This window comes from Protomyctophum bolini, assembly GCF_963924005.1.
Source record: "Protomyctophum bolini genome assembly, chromosome: 2".
In the NCBI taxonomy this organism is placed as follows: domain Eukaryota; kingdom Metazoa; phylum Chordata; class Actinopteri; order Myctophiformes; family Myctophidae; genus Protomyctophum; species Protomyctophum bolini.
In genome coordinates this window covers 29,580,570-29,606,152 of record NC_137863.1, presented here as the reverse complement: position 1 = coordinate 29,606,152, position 25,583 = coordinate 29,580,570, and the positions used below count along the sequence as shown (strand labels likewise).

The following is a 25,583-nucleotide window of genomic DNA, read 5'->3' as shown; positions in this document are numbered from 1 at the left end:
GCATTGTGTAATCTTTGGTGACACATAAGGTTTTTTGTTATTTCCTTTTGCTGCAGTTGGGACAGAAAGACAATCCAGCTGTGGAACCCATCATCCAAGGATTGAAAAGAGTTGTGCACCATGGTACGTGAAGAATAAATAATGTACTAGAACAGTGGTTCTCAACCTGTGCAAGGGTATTGCAAGTGGGCATAATTGGCTAAACACTAAGATTTTAATTTAATATAATCATCATAATCATATAATGATTAATATTCAAATATATACTGGGATGTAAAAAAAATAACTCTTGTTGTTGTTTTTCCATGGAAACCTTGAAGAAAGAGTTTTCATTGTGATAAATAGCAACTTAAAGTACACATACTACTGTAGCTCCCCTGATCCAAGCAACACAACACAACACAGTTGATTGATCATTAAAATAAACATGCTCTAAAAATGCACACAGCCCACCTGTCTGACCACTTTTTACATTTTCAGTGGGTCCTCATCCAGAAAAGGTTAAGAACCACCAGAATATCTATTTGTATGGATTTGTTTTAGCTCAGAGTGTCTGATGTTTTTCCTTCTCTCGAATGTGTCCATTGTTGGCTGCAGCTTTCTTGGTCATATGTGAGAGTCTTTATGGAATCGTTATACTATTTTTATTGTACTACTAATCAAATCAATTCTCCAAATGGAAATCACTAAACATGTTGGCGTATGTACAGTATGTACAGCATTCGGATGTTTCTGAGGTTAATTTGAGGTTACAGTGTGCCGGTTTGGGAAACAATAATGGAACTCTCATCTGGTCATTTCAATAACTCTTTTAAAAACACTTAACCTTGGCTTTCATGTTTAATCCCCAAATGAAAGTACAAAGACAATCCTGCGAACAGAGTTTCACTTCATAAGGAAGCAAAAATATGCAAGATAGTACCACTCCCTCCATAGGGCTATAGACTACATAGGGCTATAGACTAGATGAGCCTCATTTAGTCAACACATTTCAAACCCACAGACACTCATAGTTCCACGTACTCCCATAGGCCACAGCTGTCAGACTGCTGGCAGTTAAACTATTACCTTATGAGGTATTGTCTCACATCAGATGCCACTGCATGGTCTGGTGTCACTGCAAGCATGAATTATTAAGCCTTGTCCCCGCTAGACGTTATGCAGATCGTTTTCAGCATTTCTCTATATACCCCTTCCCATCCCAAACCCACCCGCCCTCCCTATTGTGGCCGAGCACATGGCAGCTCTGTTTACACGGACACGTGTGACTTGTTTTATAACCCACCAATGACATAGATGGGGATGTGTTAATGGAGGAGAATAAACCAAAAGCATATGGCCATAAACTGATTGCTCGTTACTTGGGCTGGTAAATCTCACAAACCAAGCACTCTGTTTCATTGAGGCGCTCTCCCATTTAGCATTTTACTCCCTGATCTCGAAGATCAAATGGGGGACGGCTTAATGGAGGCTGACCTGGTGCTGCCGCTATGTAGAGCGGCAACACGGTTCCCTTTTTTTGCATTCAGCGTTGGAGTGGGGGTGGGGTGTTCGTGCTGAAAACGGCGTCTATCTGCTGCTGAAAGGGAGCTTTGGTGTGGGTGCGGTTGTTTTTTGGGTGATGGAAGCCTCTTCCTGCTGGCTTGCTTAACGTGGCCTGCCTCCGCCTCTGTTAGGGTGGTGGGTTTTCCGCGAGCTCGTTAAGCGCAGCCATCCATCCGTCACCATGTCGGCGGCCGATGAGCGATAGGGCACGTACACTGTCTGAAGAGGGAGGAGAAGAGAGGCGGTGAATACTGAAACGGGCACAGAGGGCACGAATGAGGCACGCGAAGCAGCTTTGGTCTCCTCGCTCGCCTGTCAAATGTACACCACACCCGAAAACCAGCACAGCACAGTGTTGTGTGAGGACACAGTGGGGCACACTGTCAACTCTGTTTTTAGACAGCGGTGTAAAAAGTACTCACATCTTTTACTTAAGTAAAAGTATCAATACTGCAACGCAGAAGAACTGCCCTGTTACAAGTCAAAGTCTGGTAATCAAAGTTTACTTGAGTAAAAGTACAAAGTGTTGGTATCAAAAGGTGCTTAAATTACCAAAAATAGAACGTACTCATTAGACTTTCACAAGTTTACTTATGTATACAATGCATACAAATCTTCTGAAAATAACAGATCTACAAGTTTTTTTCTGCAATTTTCAAATGATGAATGTTAACTATAGTAACTAAAGTTTTCAAATAATTGTTGTAGAGTAAAAGTATAACCTCTGAGATGTATAATTAAAAGTACAGAAATTGTACATATGTACAGTACTTATATACTTACTTATATTTTACTTTACACCTAGCCTAGATCACTCTCTGAGTGGACTGCATCTCTTGGTTTGGTGTTGTGCTGTGAACCTATAATTTATTCGGTACAAAAATGTATTATCCAATGAGAATCGGTGGTGGGGGTGGGTCTAACGAACAACCAATCAGCGCCGAGGCCCGTTTCAGCGTCATCACACAGCCAAAGGACAGAGGAAGGAGGGAAAAACAACAACAATAGTTACCATTGGTTGAGGGAAATTCTAATCCCCTCCCCCTTGAAATCACTCAGAAGTCAGACAGGAGACAATGTCAGAGTGAAGCTTCAAGAAAGCTACAGTCTGATAATCAGGCTACTTTACACCACTGTTTTTAAGACATGGGCATGTGATTGATGGCTTAGGATTTCTGCTGGGCTTACTCTGAGTTTAGCACTTATTGGTGCAGGTAAAACACCTACAGCGCTTTCCACGGAAGATAAACATGATCTGGCCCGAAATCGCAAATTGATGTCTCCTTGTTATTATTTAGTTTTACGTCATCTTTCATAGTCCGATTCACAGACAACAAACCAGATCCTTGGATAATTTATTTGGATTTCTCTCTGACCACAAATCAGAACTCTAAGCCACAGTACCGTCAAATCATGGATTAGCTGTCAAAGCAATAATTCATATCTGTCTCGACTTTCTTCTCCTCTCTCAACCTGAGTTTAGCACTCTGATGTCGCCAAACAGATGCCAGCGGGGTAGACTTTAAGATGCTGCCAGACCAGTATCATTCCTCCAATAAAGCTTTTAGGGTAGTGCTATAAATGTCACTTGATTGAGCCGATTGAAAGTACCCCGTAAAGTATAACTCAAGGTTCGCAGGAGTTTGAACGATTCTTTAAATCAGCGAGTGACAAGGTCTGCCTGACTGTGTTGGCTGTCGGAAGAGACAGTCGTTTACTCTTGTTTGCTCCCCTGTTGTTTGCCCTGTGCAGAGAAGGAGACCTTCCTCAGGTCATTCATCCTGAGGGATTTGCTCCCATCGTCGCTGGACACATATTACAGATACACCGGCTCTCTCACAACCCCCCCCTGCAGCAAGGTAGTGGAGTGGATCATCTTCTCCAGGCCGCTATATCTGTCATACTCACAGGTATATATGTTTACAGTTGCACACGCACGCACGCACGCACGCACGCACGCACGCACGCACGCACGCACGCACGCACGCACGCACGCACGCACACACACACACACACACACACACACACAAGCTAATACCTCTAAACACACATGCATGCATACACACAACACACACACACACACACACACACACACACAATCGGTGTCCATTTGCACAAAGCCAACAAATCGCTTTGTCTATGCATAGGCTATTTTCCCCAACATCTGCCTCGCCTCTTCCTGTCTCCTCACCGCCCTCACGCCTCTCTCTGCATATCAAACCTTAACTGCCTATATAGTGGATGATTAAGCAGGACGGTGTAGCCAATTACTGGCGTTTTGAATTATGGTGGGCGTGTGATTGATCTGATGCATGTATCATGGTATTGCTCATTCAGTGACAGTAACTGTAAGCTTTTAAAATGTAACTGCTTTTGTCCACAAAGGCAGTTTATGCGATTAGTGAATGAGTTTGCCGTTGAGAGATACTGATTGCTTTGATTGTCCAAAATTGTTGCAACAGATGCAAATTTATTTTGGGGTGAATTGTTCCCTCAACGGTTTACTGTCCTAATGCGCTGTAAATTAGCTTTTCCAGCACCACTCACCTATTCACTGTACGCAATTTCCTCCCAGCTGGTTGGGGGATCTTGCTGTTGGGAGATAATGTATGCCAAATCATGCACTGTGCTTCTGCTGATCCCAAACACAGTCCTTCGTGCATCTGTTAGACATACAAGGCTTGGGTTACGCATCCAGCGCTCCTCTGGAGTGCTGTGCGCTAAAGACATTTGTGGAGCTCAGTGCAATTTCCATAAGCTTGCGGGAGACAAATCCTTTCCTCTGAATTGGCTTCTGCCGCAAGGATATTATTGACCACTACTACAATGTTTGTGACGTGCACAGATAGACTTTTATGAACCTGTAATTCATTTCTCCAAGCACCCGTAGGACACATTGATTCCAGGCCATCTGTAATGTACAGTCATTACACCACTCTGCAGGAGATCAGTCAAAGAAATCGATAGCCGCAGATTTGCCCTATTGAAAAGTTACACCCTTGCTGGCACCCAAGAACACTGTTTAAGGCTGGTGCCTGTACAATGGACAGGAAGGTCTGCTCTGTGCTGCTACTTGCAAGGCAAGCAGATGTACTTTCAATCTGAATGGCTATTTGGCCTTGTCATAAATTAATAGGCAATCATTAAAAAAAATATATACTGTATTTAAAACAGTGAGGTCAGATCTTCAAGCTCAACATATGATGTGATGCATTGTGAGCTTGTACCTATTTCTGCCATACATCACTCATCACTCATTCATCACACTCGCACAACAAAGTATGAAATAGGGCTTACAAGTGGCTAAAGTATAATGAAGACAGACAGACACATCTAATAAAATAATATCTATGCTTTTTCTTTGCTGTAGCCTGGAATCTGCCACAGGAAAAATAAATCCCTGGTCTGGCACTCCTCAGTTTGAATTACATTTCGCTCACCTCAGAGTTGCTGGTGACAAATCAGAGCGCACTATTCAAAGTAAGACTGTTTTTGCTGTGGTGTTGGAATCTGTAACCGCCCCTTGGAAATAAATCTTTCACACCGAAGTTCCAGACTCATGTCTAGTAGTCTACGCAGTGATATTAGTCTAGCCATGCCAGGCTATTTTCGCTGTGCAGTTGAAACAGCATTAGTATGACAACACTCTATGAATGCTTCGAACACGACTCATGGACCAGTATACAGTACTTTACCTGTATAAGCTCTGTATTCAGAAGGTTGCGATAACCAAGTTTCAAGTAAAAGTTTGCCGTAAAATAACAAACAAAACGCTGAGGAGCATTCCTTTGTTGTTTTACCCCTTGTTTCTAGCTGGAAGCGTTCTATTCCATCTTCACCACGGAGCAGCAGGACCACGTCAAATCTGTGGAATACCTGAGAAACAACTACCGACCCGTACAGGACCTGGGCACCAGGGTCGTCTTTAAGTCTGCCGTGAATGACGCCTGGCAGAAAGATGTGACTGACTTTCTGAGGAGTCCCCATGGCACAGAAGCATCTAGAGGTAAGAAATGAGCTCAGTTGTGTAGCATATTATCACCGGGTCATGTATTAACCACATGAATCCTATCCTATACTCTGAGGTGAAGATTCTGCGCAAATAACAGATCTACAAGCTTACAACGCATCACATGGTGACATGTTGTGTGCATCGGCTATTTTCACCAAATACTTTTAGTATAGAGGGAAAAGGGAGTGGACGTAATATTCAGCCCTGGGGGATCCCGGTTAATGAAGTATACACGGATTAAGTGGTAATTGAACGCAACATACTTTCACTTGTTATCTTGATCAAATGCCATTTTGGCCCTGGTTTGGTATTCTCGCTCCATGAGTACATGTTGCAGGGCCTGCTTTGCCAGGGCTCTGCAGGAGCCCCGGAGACTGTGCCGAGAAAAACCTGCTCCTGCTTTAAAACATGGGCTCGTTGATGTCTGGCAGGGAGAATTGATTTGGAATGCTCGTGATGAAGTTAGAGCGCTCTAACGGGCCAGATCAGCAATCATCGTTAATCTACCGCACAGCTAAAATAGACCCGTACAAATTAAGTTGTGAAATTGCTTTTGTGGCATTATGTCGGTAGGCATGTATACTGTATAGACCAATGTCTGTCTATTTTTCTACGCTTCTGTTCTCCCACCCTCTCTCTCTCTCTCTCTCTGTCTCTCTCTCTCTCTCTGTCACTTACACACGCACGTGTGCACGTGCATGTGTGAGTGCACACACACACACACACACACACACACACACACACACACACACACACACACACACACACACACACACATTACACACTGCTTTTTCTCTTAAATTTATATTAATCATTTTTTATGTGAGGTAGTAGGAGTAGAAAGGGTCCGTCTCATATTCAGGGGAGACATCTGCAGTATAGCACGCAATCATTTTAATGGTTGTGCCGCGTAATTATTCATTGTAACACAGTAAATGAAGACCGTTGATGGTGAGAGAGGTACGGCTTAACAATGTATTCTATTGTTTCAGCCAGTGCAGCCATTTGTGATGTTCTGAGAAATCATTGGCCATTAGGAAAGCATAACCATCATTTTGATAGGAGTACAGATCGCTGTGGAATACGCAGGTTCATTCTCTCCTCCAGTCAATTATAAATCAACCTCTATTTCCAGGGTCTGTCTGGAGCTTCTATTCTTCTTTGAGATTCTGTTGTACTATTTTATGTCTTCTCAAAATGTATTATATTGTGTCACCTCAAGAGGAAGGAAGCAACAGAGGTGCTTTTGCCAGCTACAGCTTAAGTTTAATTTATAATCCATCGCAAGACAGTGTCACTTGCCAAAAAGAACCGTTTGTCAAGCTGTTACAGTAGGTTGAAATTCTGTTCTTACTGGCAAGAGACACTGACATATGATGGAGCACAAATTTACCACATAAATCCTATATATTTCATTGACTGGGGTCCCCTAGAGGTCAGTGAGGCGTTACGGAACCACTAGGTTCACCATGCTAGGGTTGATGTTGTTAAGCATTACCCAGGGCAGTAGTTTTCAACCAGTGGTCCTTGAGGTGGTTTCCAGATAAATGATGGAGAGTTGGTTCCAAATGGACCATTGTTAGATCTTTAACTCTTGAGTAAATTATTGTTAACATCTGCATTACTTAAGTTAATTTACAAGAATCTACACAATTCGAGAATGTAGAAGAATTCTTATTTTGATCAACGTTTGCCTGTTGTCTCTCCTAATCGTACCAACAACAATACAGCATGGAACGACGTCAAAATATTCTTTCATTTTGGGTCTGCAAGGCTAAATGTCATCAAATGGTGGTCCGTGGCTCAAATGCTGAATAAATAATGGTCTTTGATATGAAAATGGTTGACAACCACTGCTTTAGGAGAATCCTGCTGACCTGCAAGGAGTAAGAAATTCATTATGCTTGTCGTCGTGGTATCAAAATATGCCCATTCTGCGACCATTGTTAATGCTTTAAGACTAGCAACACCATTTGATGTATTAGTTCACACAAAGAAAGTTATTCTGTATCTTCAGATAGATTACCTTAATCATACTGGGAACAGTTTAAGTTAGTGCAGTGAGATGCATTGCTGAAGCAGATATATAGGGTATAAAGTAGGGTTTGATTGATGTTATCTGGCTGCATTGAAGTGTATGATTAATTATTTTATGGTTTATATAGTTTCTAATTATTTTATTGTTGTAGTAAAAAAAGTAAAGTATCTTGGGTGAATAAAATCGTAAAAAATAATAAAAAAAGAATCACAATATAAATCGAATCGGCACCCTAGTTATCGAGATCGTATTGAATCGGGAGGTATGTGAATCGTCCCACCCCTAGTATAAAGACAGCTACTATGGATTCTTGTGCGCGCTGACCGAGGTCTTCTGGAGAAGATAGGAGGAAACCCATCTACATGTACCTACCTACCTGTCACAATTGTTATATCATTTTTGCATAATCGTCCTAATCATTACCGTGTTAAAAATGTTCATATGTTTTCAAGCATCTTCTCTTCGTTGTGCCATTTTAACAATGCATCTAAAAATCATTTAGAACAGCACAAAATGTGAACGTAGCACAAGCTTCAAACCTGGTTTTTGACATGAGCAATTTTTGTTTGGTTTTTTGATGCATCTGTTGGCGTGGCTAGTGTGCTAAATGATGGTGACAACAACAACTGTGGTGATAACGATGATGGCAGACGTAAAATTATAATGCCTCCGGCTGGCGAGTAATGACTCTTGAGTTATTGAAGCTGACAAAGGCCATCCATTGAGCCATGCTGCATCTCACACCTGTCACACCTTATCCTCACACCTTGCCTCCGTGCTGCATCTCACACCTGTCACACCTTATCCTCACACCTTGCCTCCGTGCTGATCCTTCTTTTCTGGATGTTTTGCCCTCGTCATCCCGCACCCCTTTACACTGTACTTAGGCCTACATCATACATCATACTGTTGCTGTCAGGCAGAAACTGTACCTCAAACTGTACTGTACTGTATCTCATTCTCCATTATTTCATATTTTTACATAAATTAAAGGTGCTGTGAATGTTTTGTTTTTGTCGACTCTTTTCTTTTTCTTTTTTCTTTTTTGTTAAAATGGTTCGGGGGGGCTAGCCGCTCCAATGCAAGGCTTTCCGAAATTACATTTTAAAATAGTTCAACTAGCCGATCTACATCGAAACATTGTGAGCTTGTAGATCGGCTATTTGAACTATTTTAAAAGGTTCTTTTAAATAGTAAAATATGGCAAATTAGTTTAGGGATAAGGGATAAGGGGTGGCGCAAGATATAGCCTGGCCCCATATATAAATTCCCTGCCCCCTGCCAAGTCTATGGACTTTAATGTTTGTTTAGACTAGAGCCTAAATATAAATTCCCCACCGAGCTTGTTTATGGCAGTTGTTTGCCAGCCAAGTCTATGGACTTTAATGTGTGTTTATGGCCGTAAATGACAACGTACAGTAAGACATAATCTGTCTGATATAACTGCCCTCGCTGTGCCCCTCATTTCACACAAGTGTCATTTTTCCATTTTGTGAAGAATAGCGGTTTGGGACATACTGTACAAGGTTTCCGTCCGACAGTGGCAATATGCAATTTGGATGACAGCAGTCATTTGTACATTGTATCAGGGAGCTTTGTGTGGGTGTAATGTCTGGCTGCATCAGTGCTGTTGCCTTGATGTGCTCAGAAACATTTTCCACTGGCTTTTATTGGCAGATCCTTTAGTAAATAGCCATACTGCAGCCTACACTGCCACCTTGAGGTTCAGTGACCGACCCATGTCCTCACACAACATTGATTATTGCACTCTTAGCAGGACAAACAGAGGCTTGCAGCAGTGTTATCTGTACCACATGTAGGCTATTGATAATGCCTGTTTGGTATTCTAACTGAGCTCTCTGTGGTACGCTAGCATTAAGCCCCAAATACAACACACAATCCAGATTTACTCCCTGCCCTAGAAGTCCTGTCTGACCCCCCTCTGGACATGGGGGAAGAGAGGTGGATATTTTTCTATCTTGTTGGAGTTATGACAGTGGCAACAGCTGCAAGTCGGCTGCACAGGATAATGAAGACATTTCACTTCTCTGTGTTGGCCACCTCCATTATGTTCACAGTATAGCAAGTATAAATGTAGAGGCATGCACAATCAATCAAGCCCTCACAAACCTGAACACTACCCGTAATGTTTTGCTTGTAGTCGTGACCACACATAGCTGCTGGAGTCTGAATGTTGACAGTACGTGTCCCTCGCAGGGAGGAACACAAACGAAAACGAAAGTTGGTTTTGTCTTGTTGGCTGTGTTTCTGTGTGTTAAAAAGCTGCAGTCTACCAGCAACACTATTTCTCCCTAATACTCATGTTTATTTGTTCATTTTGTTTCTCCCTTCCTGTCCGTCTAACACAATGGTTCTCAACCTGTGGGTCGAGAGGTTCCCAGATGACAGTGAAGTGACAATTTAAGACCTTTTTAATGCCTAAGCTAATTGTAGAAGCCATCCTCACTGTTTATGTATGTCTACTTATTATTATTATTATTAATAATCACAATTGTTGTAGCTATTTGGCATTATTGGGCTTTAGTTTGATGGGTTATAATTGAATTATTGTTTGGACAACAGGGGCACGCCTCCCCAGGCCTAATTGCTTGACAGAGGGTATAAGTAGGCCTGGGTGATTGGGGAGCGGCATGCACCTGGTGGACAAATGGTTTTTACCTGACAGACAGAACAGAGATCATGCCATAACAAGGAAGAGAAGATGTGCCTGTTTGTAATGTATCATTCACTGCACTTTGGAAAGTAAATGCAAACCAAAAAGACATTGAACCTGTGGACAATCTGTTTCTTATGTCTGCGTACATCCTTAATCCCTGAGTGCATCAGTGGGTTTGTTGACTATGGTAGAAATGTTTGGAACCAACAAAATGGCCACAACACTAATATACAAGCTCACAACACATCGCAGTGCAAGATGTTGTGAGTTTGAAGATCTGCTATTTTCACAATTAAATTTGAAACTAAATTGAACCTAAATTGAATGCCTTGCCTTCAAATCTGATTATTTTGGGGGGTCACGGCCTGAAAAGGTTGAGGTCTAACATGTTGTCTATGATCTTCCAGTGTGCAGCAGTGCCCCAGTGAGCATGAAGATCCAGCCACTGAACCGGACCACGTTGATGGTGAGCTGGGAACGCCCACGCGCCATTTACCACCCACCTATCAGCAGTTACATGGTGTCCTACAGCTGGGTGAAAAGTGACGTGGCTAATGAGAAGACCTTCGTCAAGACGGGAGACCAGAGCATGGTAAGATATCTACAGTACCACGATGAATGGCTCTCACATGATTTCCTCTTGAGACCAGAGGCATTCACGCAATGTCTCTCAAACCCCCGCATGGGAACATACTGTATCAGCTGACCACTATACAGTACCCCTAGCACACATGCTGAGAGACCACATAGTGAGATGTATTAGTCCACCGCTGCGAAACTATGCTCCTACTCCCTGTGTATGCTGGGTAACATTTTTGTTTTAAAGACCTGCTGCCAAATCAACATAGCCTTCTGAACTCAAGTGGGTTTTCAATGGGTATGTTTTTTTTACGAGGTGTGATTTCTTTTTTGGAGCCTCACGTGTGTTCATTGAGGGGCAATGGTGTGTGTTGAAGGTGACAGGTTTCGATGGAGTCACTCTGGATGTGACTGCTTGCCCATATGATGACCCTGGTAATCCCTTGTCACTCACCTAGCTGGGAGCAGAACTTTCACTGTGACACACTGATTGCGAAAGTAGTGAGCCACTTAACTCAGCAGAACATGTCTGTCTATCAAACAAAAAAACGCACGCACGCACGCACACACACACACACACACACACACACACACACACACACACACACACACACACACACACACACACACACAGTAGAAAACGTAGAAAATCCCTTTTGCAAGTTCCAAACGGTGTGCCCGAGACCCTTTTCTTTCATTTCATATCTCTTTCTGATCGCTATCCAAAAATAGTAGATCTACTAGCTCACCACACATCACTTTTGTGCCGCACTAAGAGCTGTATACAGTATCTGCTATTCTTGAACTTTTTTTTGTGTGTTTGAAAAAAATAGAAAAATAAATAAATAATTACGAAAACGTTTGAGAACTGCTCATTTAGAAGGCATTTTGTAGAATCGGCCTTAGATCTTCATAGTTAAATACAGTACTGCATGTACAGTATATAAATGGCCAGCTGGCCCGGTTGCTCTATTGAAACTCAGAGCCAGCTTGCCACACGATCTAATTGCTTTGGACACTTAGAATGTTCCCACAAAAACAGTACAACCCATCATTTCACATTATATTCCTGATTTAGTTCTGCCAAAATGCCAATGTTTCTTAGTTGAAAGGCAGCTGCAGCAGACAAGAGCTTCGACCGCCTGCCGTTCACTGCTGCCACTCACCACAGACTGCAGCGGCATCAAACAGAGGCTAACAGTCTTTCTTTTGTATAGCCTTGTGGTGAAATGCTTTCAAATAACCGGCCAAACACCAGGCAAAATCAAAGTGAAAGGAACACCACTGGATAAGAGGGAAAGTGGAAGAGGGAGACAAAGTGCCCGCTGAATTTGGCTCGATATGATGCAGCTAAGAAAGCATTTGCAGATTTGCAGATCAATGCTGACATCCCGTATACAGACAAGTGAGTGAAATATCGAAAAGATAAGGTAGTTTAGAACAAACTTGAGGCAAAGTCAAGTGAGCCGTGCAATTCGAGACCACCAATACATTCTTCTACTCAACTGTACACTGATTAGCTCAAACCTGACCAACTACAGCTGGCTCCTGAGATATGATCTGCACCACATATCAGAGGATGTGATTAGTTTACAGCCAGTCTTGGGCAAGTTACTTTAAATTAGTAATTGGTTACAGTTACTATATTTATTGCTCTCAAAAGTAATTTGATTATGTAGCAATAACAGAACCAGTTCCAACATATTTGCATTCATGGGTAACGATTCCCAAATTTGTTGCTGCTCTTTGAAAGTATGTATTCTTCCTTAATTTGCATCTGTTGACTGTGTGCAAGTGACTGAGGCTGTGAAATCACCGTCGTGAATGAGCGGAGAGTGGAGCAGTGTGTGAAACGCACTCGAGTGGAGCGCGAGTACGCTGAACAGACAATAAATTGAATCAAAAGTGTGGCTGCACTTCAATAAGGAGGGCGAAGACCATGCCAAGTGCATGAAATGCAACACTATAACATGCATGTGATGGGTTGTGAGCTTGTAGATTGGTTTATTTTGTCAAGCATTAAATTGTGGGATTAACTCAAGCTCTCAAACAGACTTTGGAGTGCCTCTAAAGGCTTATGGTAGATGTGTGTCTATTTATTGCAGTGTATTTTCACAGATACCTGTATGTTTATATTCATATTATGAAATTTCGATTTAGCAAACGACAAGAATGGTTGTGTAATTTAATGGCACACTTACTGTATGTATTTGCTAAATACAAGTTTGCTGTGCTCAGATGGCCTGCAATCTAATAGAGCACCTTTGGGATTTGGAATCACGTCCACCTGAAACTGACAAATCAAGGCAATGCCAGGATCTCTATTCTCTACAGAACGTTTCCAGCACCTTGTTGAATCTATACCATGAAGAATTAGGGCAGTTGTGAAGGCAAAGGGGGATCTAACCATTACAATGTACCCACCTCAGAATATTTTATTTCTGAAGAAAACCACTATTAGTTCCACAGGTCTATGGGTGGGTGGCTTTTGTTTAAACTTGTAATGAGTTAAGATGAATAAAAAAGTGGAAGGCAAATATAATTGAACGTCAGAATGAAAGCCCTCTGAGAAAGAGTGATTGATGTGCCACTGACTTTTATCTCTTTGTGGTTAGACTCAATCAGCATCGCCTATCACCCCTCTGCCAATTCAGAGTGCTCTCCCCCTCCCTCCCCCACAGGCCTCTGTCTTATTTTGCCCACTTCATTTACATTTCAATTTTCAAGTTTTTTCCCCAGACACCTCTTTGTCTGGGTTATTTTGAGGACCACAGAACCACTGGCATATTAACCAAAAATTGAGAATCGTTGAACACCATAGATTCGGACTTTACCGACATCTCGTTTTTAACACTCGATAATTTGACATTAAAACAATGACTTGACATCATTTTGTCATTAACAATATGCGGAGCTTCCCTTTATTTTTTCTCATGTCATTAACAATATCCAAATTTAAATGGTTGATCCTATGTTACTGTATGTGTGATAGTTATCAGTGGTGTCAAGTAACTAAATACATTTACTTGAGTACTGTACTTTCAGATGGAGTGCCGTGATTTTTTTTACCACCCTAAAACATGATCATCAGGTATTATTATATAAAGAAGATTTATACAATAAAAAAAGAGTACAGTATTTGTTAAAATGTTGTTTTTATGTGGACACGCCCACCAGTTCATTAAGTATGCCTGGTTTGTCTGGTGGGTGGTGATGGGTAGTGATCCGCCTGAACTGAAGCTGCACCCACAGCTGTTGTTGTATCATGATAAAGGGGGAGGGGATGATATTGTGATGTCACTATATGGCACGTTTGACTGTCAAGGTTTCAACCTCCAGAAAGAAACCCTAAATACAAGGGAAGACATCATTGCACATAACAACCACACAAAGGGGTCTACTGAAGTACTGTCGCCTCATAAACACATGAAAAAGATAGAAAAATCACGGCACCTCATCTTTAATTCTGCATTCTGCATAATACGTTTTTTTTACTTTTGTACTTGTCATCAGTGCCAATACCCTGGTGGGGCAAAATATCCTTTCTGTGTGGAGTTTGCATGTTATCCCTGTGTCCCCCCTAGAGTAGGTACCCTGGTCTCTCTATACTGCCTCCCCCTGGCCAGCTGGGGTGCCTGACGGAGTGGAACTGTTTGGAATAACGTGTTCCTTCCACGTCCAACTGTTCCCCCCTGTCTATTGAAAAGAAGCGATTCGGGCTCCTCATGCTTTGAAGGAAGCATGAGGTCAGTCCATTGTTGTAGCGCCAAGGTTTACATTAGACAATTGACACCATAGATATATATAAAGGCTAGATGGCTCAAGGCGGAATCTGATGTAGTCCACCCGGCGGCCATCTTACTTCGGGGCTACAGTAAATTATGTTCAATGGCAGCTCAAATTTACAAACGGGTTGGTTTATTACAAACGTCAACATGGCTATGATTCAGGACGCTTATCTGCTTAATTTAGTTTTTTTTATATGAACATCGTATAAAAGCATATATGTATGCGGACGTCTCCGACATTTATAACAAACCAAATCGTTTGAAAATTGAGCAAGTTGTGGTTATTTAAAAGTACATGCCCCCATAGACACAATGTTATGGTTATTTAAAAGTACATGCCCCCATAGACACAATGTTGTGGTTATTTAAAAGTACATGCCCCCATAGACACAATGTTATGCTGCCCCGAGGTAAGACGGCCGCCACGTAGCAACGTCGCTCTCCATTGGCCATCTAGCTTTCTTATATATATATCTATGATTGACACTAGGTGAAAAAATGGGTTACAAAAATTGTAGGATCTAAAAAAGGTGAGTACTTTTTATGTGTCTTTTCTCTTGCAGAAAGCAGTGATAACTAATGTGTCACCCGAGATGCTGTACTTGTTCAGAGTGCAGGCTGTGTGTCAACAAGACCTGCGTAGTGACTTTAGCCAAACACTGCTGTTCAGAGGTATTTTCTCTAAACCATCCATTCATCACTAAATCTGTCATATAAACACTGCTGTTCAGACTGATATCTTCAATAAACCATCACTACATCTTTCATGTGAGCAGTCAAAGGCAAGCTCTGATCAATTTATTTTCACCTCTCCTTATATTTCCCAGCCAATACGACAAGGATTTTCGAAGGGTCGCGTATTGTGAAAACTGGAATGGTGAGTTAACCAAACGTATCAGGTGTCACTGACTCAAAGTATTGTGAATTAATTAATGAATCTTTATTTTATTTTCATGTCTTGTCATGATGAAAAATGATAAAAGACCCATCCCTTATGATAACTAGAAACTACACTAAAATAAAAGACAAGAAAAATGTGGTTAATAACCAAAAACTGAAATATCACAAACCTGTATATATTTTTCTTTGTCTGTTTGTCCCACGCTTTCTCTAAGTATTCTGCAAGTGTGAATATCTTGTGTTCAAACATCCAACATATCAGATCCAGATTTCCACACCTACTAATTGTTTTTGGCATAGTTCGTGATACAAAGGGCAGTAAAAAATAAAATGGAACTCATTCTCAATATCGTTTCTATCTAACAAATGGTCACAGGATATACTACTTAAACCAAAGCTGAGACTTTGGTTTATGCAGTATATCCTGTGACCATTTATTTTGATATAAACTATAAAGTGTGTCTAACCATAGAGATGTTTGCAATACTGTTATTTTGAAAAGTGTCATGTAACCCAGTTCTTAGAAGTGTATCCTCTACTGCACTTGCCCATGCACCTTTTACCGATACATCCCAGTTCAAGATACTCTGGCATTCTGTTTAATCTATTTCATAGGGCTACCATGCTGCCTCTCCACCTTGTCTCACACGGCTCCCTATTTTTGCCAATACAGGAGTGAATTTATGCACTCCAAGAAAATACCTTGTCCTTTCATATTTGTGTAAATATTTGTTCCCCTAAATTGAGTGACATCATTTTTCAAGCTGACTGTTAGCATATACATTTGTAGTAAAAAATACAAGTTAAAAAAATGCCAAATATAAAGTATGATGTTTTTTGTGATTTACAAATGTGCTAAAACACCTCTATAGTGACTGGTGAGGTTCTGTAACATCTCCCGCTGTTTCTCCATCCAGCCCACAGTGTCTCCGGCGTCATCGGCCGACATGGCTCCCATCAGCTCCGGTTCCTCCACGTGGACCTCCTCCGGCCTCCCTTTCTCCTTTGTGTCCATGGCAACGGGGATGGGCCCCTCGTCCTCTAGTGGCAGCCAGGCCACGGTGGCCTCGGTGGTGACTAGCACCGTGCTGGCAGGGCTGGGGTTCAGCGGTGGGGTCATTTCCTCCCTACCTGGCTCTCTTTGGCCCACTCAGGCACCTCAGGCGAGCCCCAAACCCACCCACCCGCCAGCCCACCCTCCGCAGGCCAGCACGGAGCCCACAGCCTCGCAGGGCTCTGACGCGGACACGCCCATCGACGACAACCAGGCTACGCGGGACGGGGAGGAGGGAGAGGAGGGGGAAAGGGAAGGAGAGGAGGAAGAGGGCGAGGATGAAAAGAGGCAGAAGAGCAAGACGTCTCCGGACGACGTCGAGAAACAACTCAACGGCACCGTGGACAACAAAGAGCCTTCCGTCCCCACCCCCACATCCACGGCCAAAGAGAAAGAACACGGCAAGCCTGCTCTCCAGGCCACCACCGTGTCCCCGAGTACCGCTGACAACCAACAGGTCAACGTAGACAGCACCGCAGCCCCCACCCAGGAGCCTCGCAATGACACGGCAGAGATGCAGATTCCCATCAGCCCCACTCTCTACCCAAAGGCCAGCGGCGAGGACAAGAGTCTCTGGCCCTTCTCCGTCCACACTGGTGAGTTGAGCGTCTCTCGAAGGCCACTCCACATCTAGGGTTGGGATCCGGAACCAGATCCAACATTGAGGAACCGGAATCGGTTCCATCACATTTTAACACACTGTCGGAGCTGGTATGGTATGTGGACTTCACATATATTTATATATTTTTTAATGTTCTGTTTATTATTATTATTATTTTTTTTACAAAGTAAATTTTTACAAGTAAATTGATAAATACATTTGGACTTCACATCTGCTATACAAGTTTACAAATGTACACTCTGGAGAGTTTTTTTTAGGGTCAGAGTTACCTGTACGGGTCCATTTGGATCCCCTATAGGAAAGGGAACAATTAATGAATGGGACCGTTAAGAGGAAATCAGAATGGTAATCCTGTATCCACATCACTGATGAATAATTATTTTACATTTAAATGTTGCTTCCCAAACACAACCGTTCCTTATGGCTCTGGTTCTCTACTTTATGGGTCTGTAACTCAGAGAGTGTACAATGGGTTATCTCTGGGACCCCGAGCTACACTATAAAATCAACAGTGTTAATTTGACACAAAATGTACAATTATACATGAATATAAAATGTGTACTCTCTCAGAGTTCGAGACCTGTTACCACCCCTGGTGGTCCCCGAACCCAACTCAACTCGGCTAGAGAAAATATAATGAGAAAGAAAACAACAGGGTCAGATATCAATCTGAGCAGTGTAAAATGTAATAAGGTGCGTGGTTAAACATAGCAATGGAATATATACTAGCAATAAAATGATGCCATTAAAATAGCAGTAGATGAGAACACATGTCAGTATAGTGTACATAAGTGACAGTGCGATGCAGTTGATAAATGAACTGCTCACATAATGAGATGAGCAGAAGACGTTTCTCGGTCAATCCGTCATGCCATTGTACCATACCGTACCGTTCCAAGGAGCCCAGGGTAATATAAGGACTCATACAGTATAATACGGTCAAATTAGAACTCCCCATTGGAATATACTGAAGTTCTCCATTGTATAATGAGGACGACCCACTGCTGCTACTCTACTTTTGTCTAGTGACAAAGTTTTTGTTTAAATTTGAGGGTGAACCAACCTTGTTCTATTATTTGAGGGGTGATAGCCCCAGGTTGGACACCACAGACGGTTAGCCAAGTTTTATTTAATAATGCACAGGTTACCAAAGCCGTTAAGACGAGGTATGATAAATTAGCCTTAATCCAGGAGAAAAAATACATTTCACCTGTTTTGAGCATCATTGTTAGCCACCGCTAGGATCCATGGAATAAACAGCCAAAATCCTCAATCGTCCGTTCACAACTTCACACGCACATGCATGCGGACTATAGTCTGTTTATGCCAAATAATGGGACAAAGTAGGATGTTCAGGGCTTGATAAGACATGAATTCCAGATGGCGCTGATAAAACCACCGATCCGATGGACCCAGCAGAGATCTGTGGCTGCCACGGAATGGACCACTTTTACTTCCGGTTCAAATGGCAGACAACAAGAGCTCGTCTTCTCTGCTTATTTCGTTCATTTGTATGGCAAGGAGTTAAATTCCCATTGACAATGAATGGACAATTTTACGTCATGATGATAAGAGCGCCCCTCACTTCACACGGGTGTGATTTATTTTATTTTATATATACTTTTTGTTATTGTTATTTTTTCAGGGCCATTAACATTATATTGCGTGAAATATCTGTCAATTTGGTGAAATATCGGTCAATATCGGTGAAGATATCTTTCAATATCAGTTGGAAAATATCAGTCAATATCGGTGAAAAGCATTTTTAATTAAATATACAGTAGACCGCTATCAATATGCTACCGATAATATTGTGCATCACTAATCACAGCTATAGGCGTTACAGCCAACACCTGCAGCCATGATAAAATCATGAAGTACATGGCCTCTTAATAGTGCTTCAGTAAATATCGAAGTGTTAATTTGACTTTGAGACATGTAAACAGACCATTTTTACACTCCGTTAAACACCAGCTTGATTTTAAACAGTAGTTAACTCAGCTACCTTAGTCAAATCTTACTATAACCCAACGGCCTGAACGCATAAACTGGGACTCTGCCCAAGGCCACTGGTGCTTTAGGGCATTCTTTATATTGCAGAACATAGTTGCCTTCCAGGGTGAAAACACTTTGCCAGGGTGTTGTTCTTATAAATGGAAAGCCCTACAGTATAGCACACACGTCCCTCTTCAGCAGAATAATGGAGCAATTTCAGCCAACCTTGATTTGCACCTTAGGGTAAACCCAGTCAATTACCTCCTTGGTCTAAACAGGGTTATTTTGCAATCATTCTCCACAACTGGAAACGTCTCACCTCTCCACTTGATGTTTGCGCTTTCATTGTTTTTACATTCATCAATTGAAAGTGCAATCAGTATAATCAAAACAAATTACTTTTCTGTTTGTGTTAAACACACAGTCAACATAAACACACAAAAGAAAAGAAAGACTGAATCAACAAGATTATCATCTTTCATTAAAATGGAATGGCTGAATTAATGGACATACAAACTTATACACACAATAAAACATACCAATTGTTCTAAAATATATAATTCTATGTATTGATTGACATAACTTCAAGTTCTTTATTAGTGTCCCCGGGGGGCAATTTGGTTTTCAGCAAGTATAGAGGTTTGAAACGTAAAACACAACAACAGACATATTATGCTGTGTTACTTAGAATTCTTAAATTGGATACGTTGTCAGGTTTTAGGATACGTTCAGGGTTAATATGTTGACTGACATACTGTGTGGTGTGGTGTGGTCCTCTAGATCGGACCAACTTATCCAACATGACCCGCGGCCCTCACCCTGGGATGGGTAAGATGATGTGGATGGTTCCTCTGGTGGTGGTCTCTGCTCTCACGCTGCTCTGCCTTGTGCTGCTGCTGGCTGTGCTGGTGTACTGGAGGTGAGGCTTTCTTCATTTCAACCCATGAACCCTATAGCGCAGTGGTGTAAATTATGCATTTATATAGCGCCTTTATCCAAGGCACAGAGATTTTGCATTACATTCACCCATTCACAGTTTCACACACACATTCATACACCGATGGCGGCGGAAACCATGCAAGGCACATCAGGAGCAATTAGGGGTTCAGTGTCTTGCTCAAGGACACTTCGACAGCAACTCTGTGGGAGCCCGGGTTCGAACTGGCAACCTTACGGTTACCATCCAGCCACTCTACCCCTGAGCCACTGCCGCCCCTGTTCTTGGTGTAAACTCAAGAACAGTTCTTCAGTCAGGACAACTCACGAATGGAATATATGCGATCAAGCGCATCAGTCCAAACCATAGGGACTCCGAATATCCTGCAAACAGCAGATCGAAACGACAGGTGGTAGCATGAAGTGGAAGAGGGTGAGCAGTAAAAGTTTAAGCAGACAGCAGCGCAGCAGTATCGGTGTGTGTGCAGTATTTCCAATACTTTTAATGTGAAGCATTGTGAGCTTATAAATCTGCTATTTTTGAAAATATTTTTTTATATTTTATACATTTGAAAACTTCTGAAACAGGACATTCTGCATAATGAGTAATAATGAGTACTCTACTTTTGGTACTTTAAATGTTTTTTGTGGCTTTCACCTTTATTTTATATTTTTTATGGAGGGACAGACAGTAGGCTGGGGAGAGAGATGGGGAAGTCGAACCCGCGGCACACTGGCAGACAAGGTGCCTGGACCACTGAGCCATTTTCTTAAGAATCTAAATAAATAGTGAAAACAGCAGATCTACAAGCTCAAGTGTTGCACTACAATTGGGTATTTTCACTGTTTGCCATTATGACAATGTACAGGACTTTAGTGGCTAGGATCAGAGCCTGTCGTTTAGTTTTTTAAACGGCTCTGCCTTACACATACTGTCAATTACGGCCCCATTCTATTTACTTTTAAATTCCCCAGGCTTGCTACATTCTAAGAAGGCAAACCTGACTACCGAGGTTATTGCTCTGCACAATCATGAATGCTAATTTAAATCAAGCGTAGCGTTAGTTCATTGCGGCACGGAAGGCAGATGGTTTATATATGTATGAACCTAGTTCTCCCCCCATTCATTCCCCCGAGTGATCTATACTGCCTCTTTAAATCCGCTGCCTCTCCAGGCCATCTCCCTTCTCACTCATTCGCTACGAGCTATCTCATCCACACCCTCATACCCACAGTGCAATTCAGGCGGCCTTCTGAAGCAGTCTCAGCTCTCTCTCATTCTTCATGCTGTGCTGTCAAAGCAGCTTGTATGGCGCATGCGTGGACATTTTCCCCCACCTCCCCGGCCTCCTCCCTGTAGTTCTTAGTCCAGGAGTTATGGGTTATCATTGTATTGTTTGTGATTGTGTAGTTCCATTATGTTGAATCATGTGTTGATGTGTTATTACTGTGTATTGTTGTTCATGGATTTATCTTTGGCTTTGCTCAGGGGGGTCGTTGATATCAGAGCTGTATCTTGGTGCACAGATAAACTAATCTTATATTATTAGAGGTTTGGATTCCTATGGTTTGAGTTCGGGCTACTATGCAGACCTCTCAAATATATCGCACCACCGATCCAACATGTCGGAGTCAAATTGTCATTGGCTTTGTCAGAGTACCCGTTAAATAACGTACAGTGACGTGCGCAGACATTCTGAGGGGCAGGTGCTCAAGTGATAAAAGGGCACCTTTTGCGCTCTGTGGAACCGCCAGCTGCCTAATAGTGTGTGACATTTATGGATGTTGTGTCCCTTTTGTGCCCTATACATATCTCCGTATCTGTCAGTCCTTGTCCCTTTCATGACCATATATGGAGATCCCTGATGTCATCGGTATATTCCCATATAGTGGCATTCCCATGGTAGGATCTGGACAACTGGGTCCATATATGCCTATATATGGACACACATGGGCATAACGGTCAGGTCTGTGGCACTTGACAACCGGATCTCTATGCTATATATGCCTACATATGGGCGTGTCCAGGTTTGTTTATGGTTATGGCTGAGTCATAGTGACGTGGTTGTGGTCCGCGCCCTCCCATTAACTCTGTGTGTATATGTATATATATATATATATATATATATATATATATATATATCCTCTCATGCATCTGGGTGTGGGACCGACTCCAGGGCCTTCTAGTGCCTGGAGGGATCCCATCTGTGTCCTCATGGAGATGTTCAAGCCGTGCTGCTTTGCCCAAGTAATTACATACGCAGAGCCACTGGCATGCATCGACTGGCTAATGAGCTGCGAAGAGCACAAAGGACCCTCACCTCGACCAGTCCTGAGCTGTCTTTGTACTAATGGCTCTTCCCTGAGTCGTCAATGGTTTCACTCTCTACCATAGATTATGCTTTTCCTAGTGTGCGTTTTGTGCGTGTGTGCGTGCGTGCACTGGGTAGAATAATTGTAGAGGTATTCTGAGGTTTAGCTCAGTGGAGTAATTAATAGGTCAATTTAAACCAGACATGATTGCTAATTCAGTTGGGGTTAAGCTAGGTGCTTGATTGAAAGTGGAATGACAGCCGTGGGGCTTGAACAGGCCAACAGAGTGGAGGTGACAGTTCACAGACCTGCCTCCCCTTGGGACAAGGCCATGATGAAAAACCAGATTGAAACATCCAGTCTCTCTTTCTCTCCCTCTCCCCCTCTGTATCAGTTTGTGCCATTCTCTGTCAGATTACTATCACTTGGAAAATCTCCTCATGAAACATTGTGATGCATTACTAATTAATGACTGAATTTCAAATGACTGATTTCAAAGCTATAGTTTTATTGGATGATGTGAAATTATATTTCATCTATACACCTGTCTCCTTTCCCCCTATGTTTCTTATTCGCTAATTGACAGTAGAGTGTCAGTCGATATCACAAGGTGAAACAGGCCAAATAATTGGTTTAATGCTACAGTATGTATGCATTTGGAGGCCTCTCAGGCATAAGTGGTCGGTGGTGGTAACTAAAGTCGGATTTGTAATTAGTTATAAAAAAAAATAGCAGATCTACGAGCTCTATGATCTACGAGCTTGCAGTTTGGGTGAAGAAAAGTTGATCAAACCCTTTACAGATGTTTAAGGGGTGTTCCATCTAATCTATTTCTACCTGCAAGGCCCTCTAAATGTTGACTGGATCACATCAGTGATCTGAGTGATATCCAATCCGACAGACAGCCAACCTATTCCAGCCTAATTGCCATTCATGCAAAGATGCCCATTCTTCTGAGGGTGTGATACGTAAGTGGGGGGGTGTTGACAAAGCCAGTTACCCACATCACGTCCGCCCCCTCTGGGAGTCATTCGGTTAGGACTACTGGGCTGTGACGCAAGCCAGGAGAAAACACCCCTCCCTCCCTACTCCTCATCTCCTTCACCTCTTGTCTGTTTACTCTGTCTTCTGCCTCACTCTGTTTCTCGCTCTCTGCAAGATGTTTTAAATGATGTTCAGCCTCTTTTCTCCTGCTGGTCTTTCCGTCTCTCTCACACAAAGCATGAATAGCATATGCTCCCTCCTCTGCACCAAGTACAGGTAAGACTTAGACAAGAGACCATTGTTTGTTTTACTTGTGTGTGTGTGTGTGTGTGTGTGTGTGTGTGTGTGTGTGTGTGTGTGTGCGTGTGCGCGTGTGCGTGTGTGCGCGTAAGGCGTTCAGGCCTCTGGGGTTATAGACTTACTCCTACAAAAAATATGGGACCACACACACACACACACACACACTGTCTTTCTATTCTTTTTCTCCCTCCATTTGCAGAGTTTGAGGTCTGTTTATTACTGGAGGTTTTTTGAGTAAGATGCTCAAAGTACACCAGTAATAAGTCCTGAGAGAGAAAAACAAAACCGAAGGAAAAAGTGGTACTTTTCTCTCCTTTTCGAAACTTTTGTCCTGCAGAGATGTGGCCGTGTTTGGAATTGGATATTGTCACGGTGACTGCAGTGTGTAGATACGGTTTTGTTGTTCTCAATCTGGAATCGGGGCTAAACGTGGCGGCGTGCTGTTTGCCGTCTCACGTTGTTTACCTGCCGCCTCCCTGTGGTCGGGCTCATGCTGTGCTCTCTATGACGTCGCTGTCCGCTGGAAATCTTGTATGTCCAAAACTGTGTTACTTGTCATGAAATGGAGAAGAAATTCCTCCAATGTAGTTATCAGACATTTAGTCACAGGCTCTTGTTAATACTTTTCATTTGGTTCGATATTTAGAAAACACAGACAGACCATAACCACTTTCACTTTACAACTTTTATGTATGTTTGTTCAATAATCAAGACCAAGGAAAGAAGTCTCTGACTTTATTGTTTTCTTATCATAGCATTTCAGTGAATGCATTGTATTGTACTCGTGTTTCCCTTTTTTGACATTCTCACTTAAACAAAATAAGAAAATCTTTTCAAAATGTTGCAGATTCGACAAGCTCACAATGTGGTCAACACTATTTTTGCTACTTTTGTGTGACACAGCAGTAGTATGATGAAGTAGGGCATTAATTTACAAAAAAGAAAGATAGCAACAAAAAAACAAAACAAAATACATTAATAGTTGGAATATGGAGATACAAGGTCTCTGCCTGTCAGCGGTGATGAGCTGCTTACTGACGGCTTGGTGAGTCATACGGTACCTGCCAGAGATCAGCTGTGTTTCCAACCACTCTGGGGGTTTCTTCACTCTATGTGCCTTCAGATGTTTGATGGGTGCCGTTGACCGCAGAACGAAAAAGCCTCATACATAGTGTTTACTGGGTTTCACACATGCTGCTAATACCGGCCATGGAGGCCCAGTCACAGTGTCCTCTTTGTGTCCCCACAGGAGAGTTTTCCAGACGGCACACTTCTATGTGGAGGACAGCAGCTCTCCACGGGTGGTGGCGAATGAAAACATTCCCATCATCCCGATCCCAGGTGAGACAAACTCACTTCCTTCGCTGCACGGAAATAACAGTATAAATGATAATGTTTATTTTTACATGCTTGTATATCGTCGGTTCAGTTTGATTTGGTGTGGGAATAGATTTTGGGTGGCTGGAGCAGGAATGACAACAACGGGTTCAAATGGTACAAAGAAAAACAACAGCCCTGACCCTGGGATAAAAACAAACAAACACATGAATAATGAATGACTGATATATTCAAAATGAATGTGTCCATGTGGAGTCATGCCCACTGTCGCCTTATAAGGAAGATGCATTATATGCATAAAAGTTCATGTCCAGGGCTTGCTACCTTGATATGCAATTTCAAACATAATACACAAACGTGTAATGTCTTGGGAGTGCTCCTCTGTGAAAATGTTGGAACTGGGCCACCCTTATCCCTTTTCCCTAAACTAATTTGCTATTTTTTACTATTTAAAAAAACCTTTTAACCTTTTAACCTTTTAAAGTGGGTAACTAGCCGATCT

General features: G+C 42.3%; 1 protein-coding gene across 2 annotated transcripts in view; it reads left to right on the top strand.

Annotated features, from left to right (window-relative positions):
• Nucleotides 1-25,583, top strand: part of LOC308331108 (receptor-type tyrosine-protein phosphatase gamma-like) — a 110,146-nt gene that overhangs the window by 68,370 nt on the left and 16,193 nt on the right. For both annotated transcript variants that reach the window (XR_013965550.1, XM_080786264.1), the window contains exons 6-14: nt 57-123; nt 3,298-3,455; nt 5,359-5,551; nt 10,680-10,864; nt 15,203-15,311; nt 15,467-15,516; nt 16,457-17,189; nt 19,991-20,129; nt 24,993-25,084. Coding sequence is in view for 1 of the 2 variants with exons in the window: in XM_080786264.1 (XP_080642390.1) it covers nt 57-123; nt 3,298-3,455; nt 5,359-5,551; nt 10,680-10,864; nt 15,203-15,311; nt 15,467-15,516; nt 16,457-17,189; nt 19,991-20,129; nt 24,993-25,084 (1,726 nt within the window). In the remaining variant the exon portion in view is untranslated. The remainder of the gene's footprint in view (nt 1-56; nt 124-3,297; nt 3,456-5,358; nt 5,552-10,679; nt 10,865-15,202; nt 15,312-15,466; nt 15,517-16,456; nt 17,190-19,990; nt 20,130-24,992; nt 25,085-25,583) is intronic.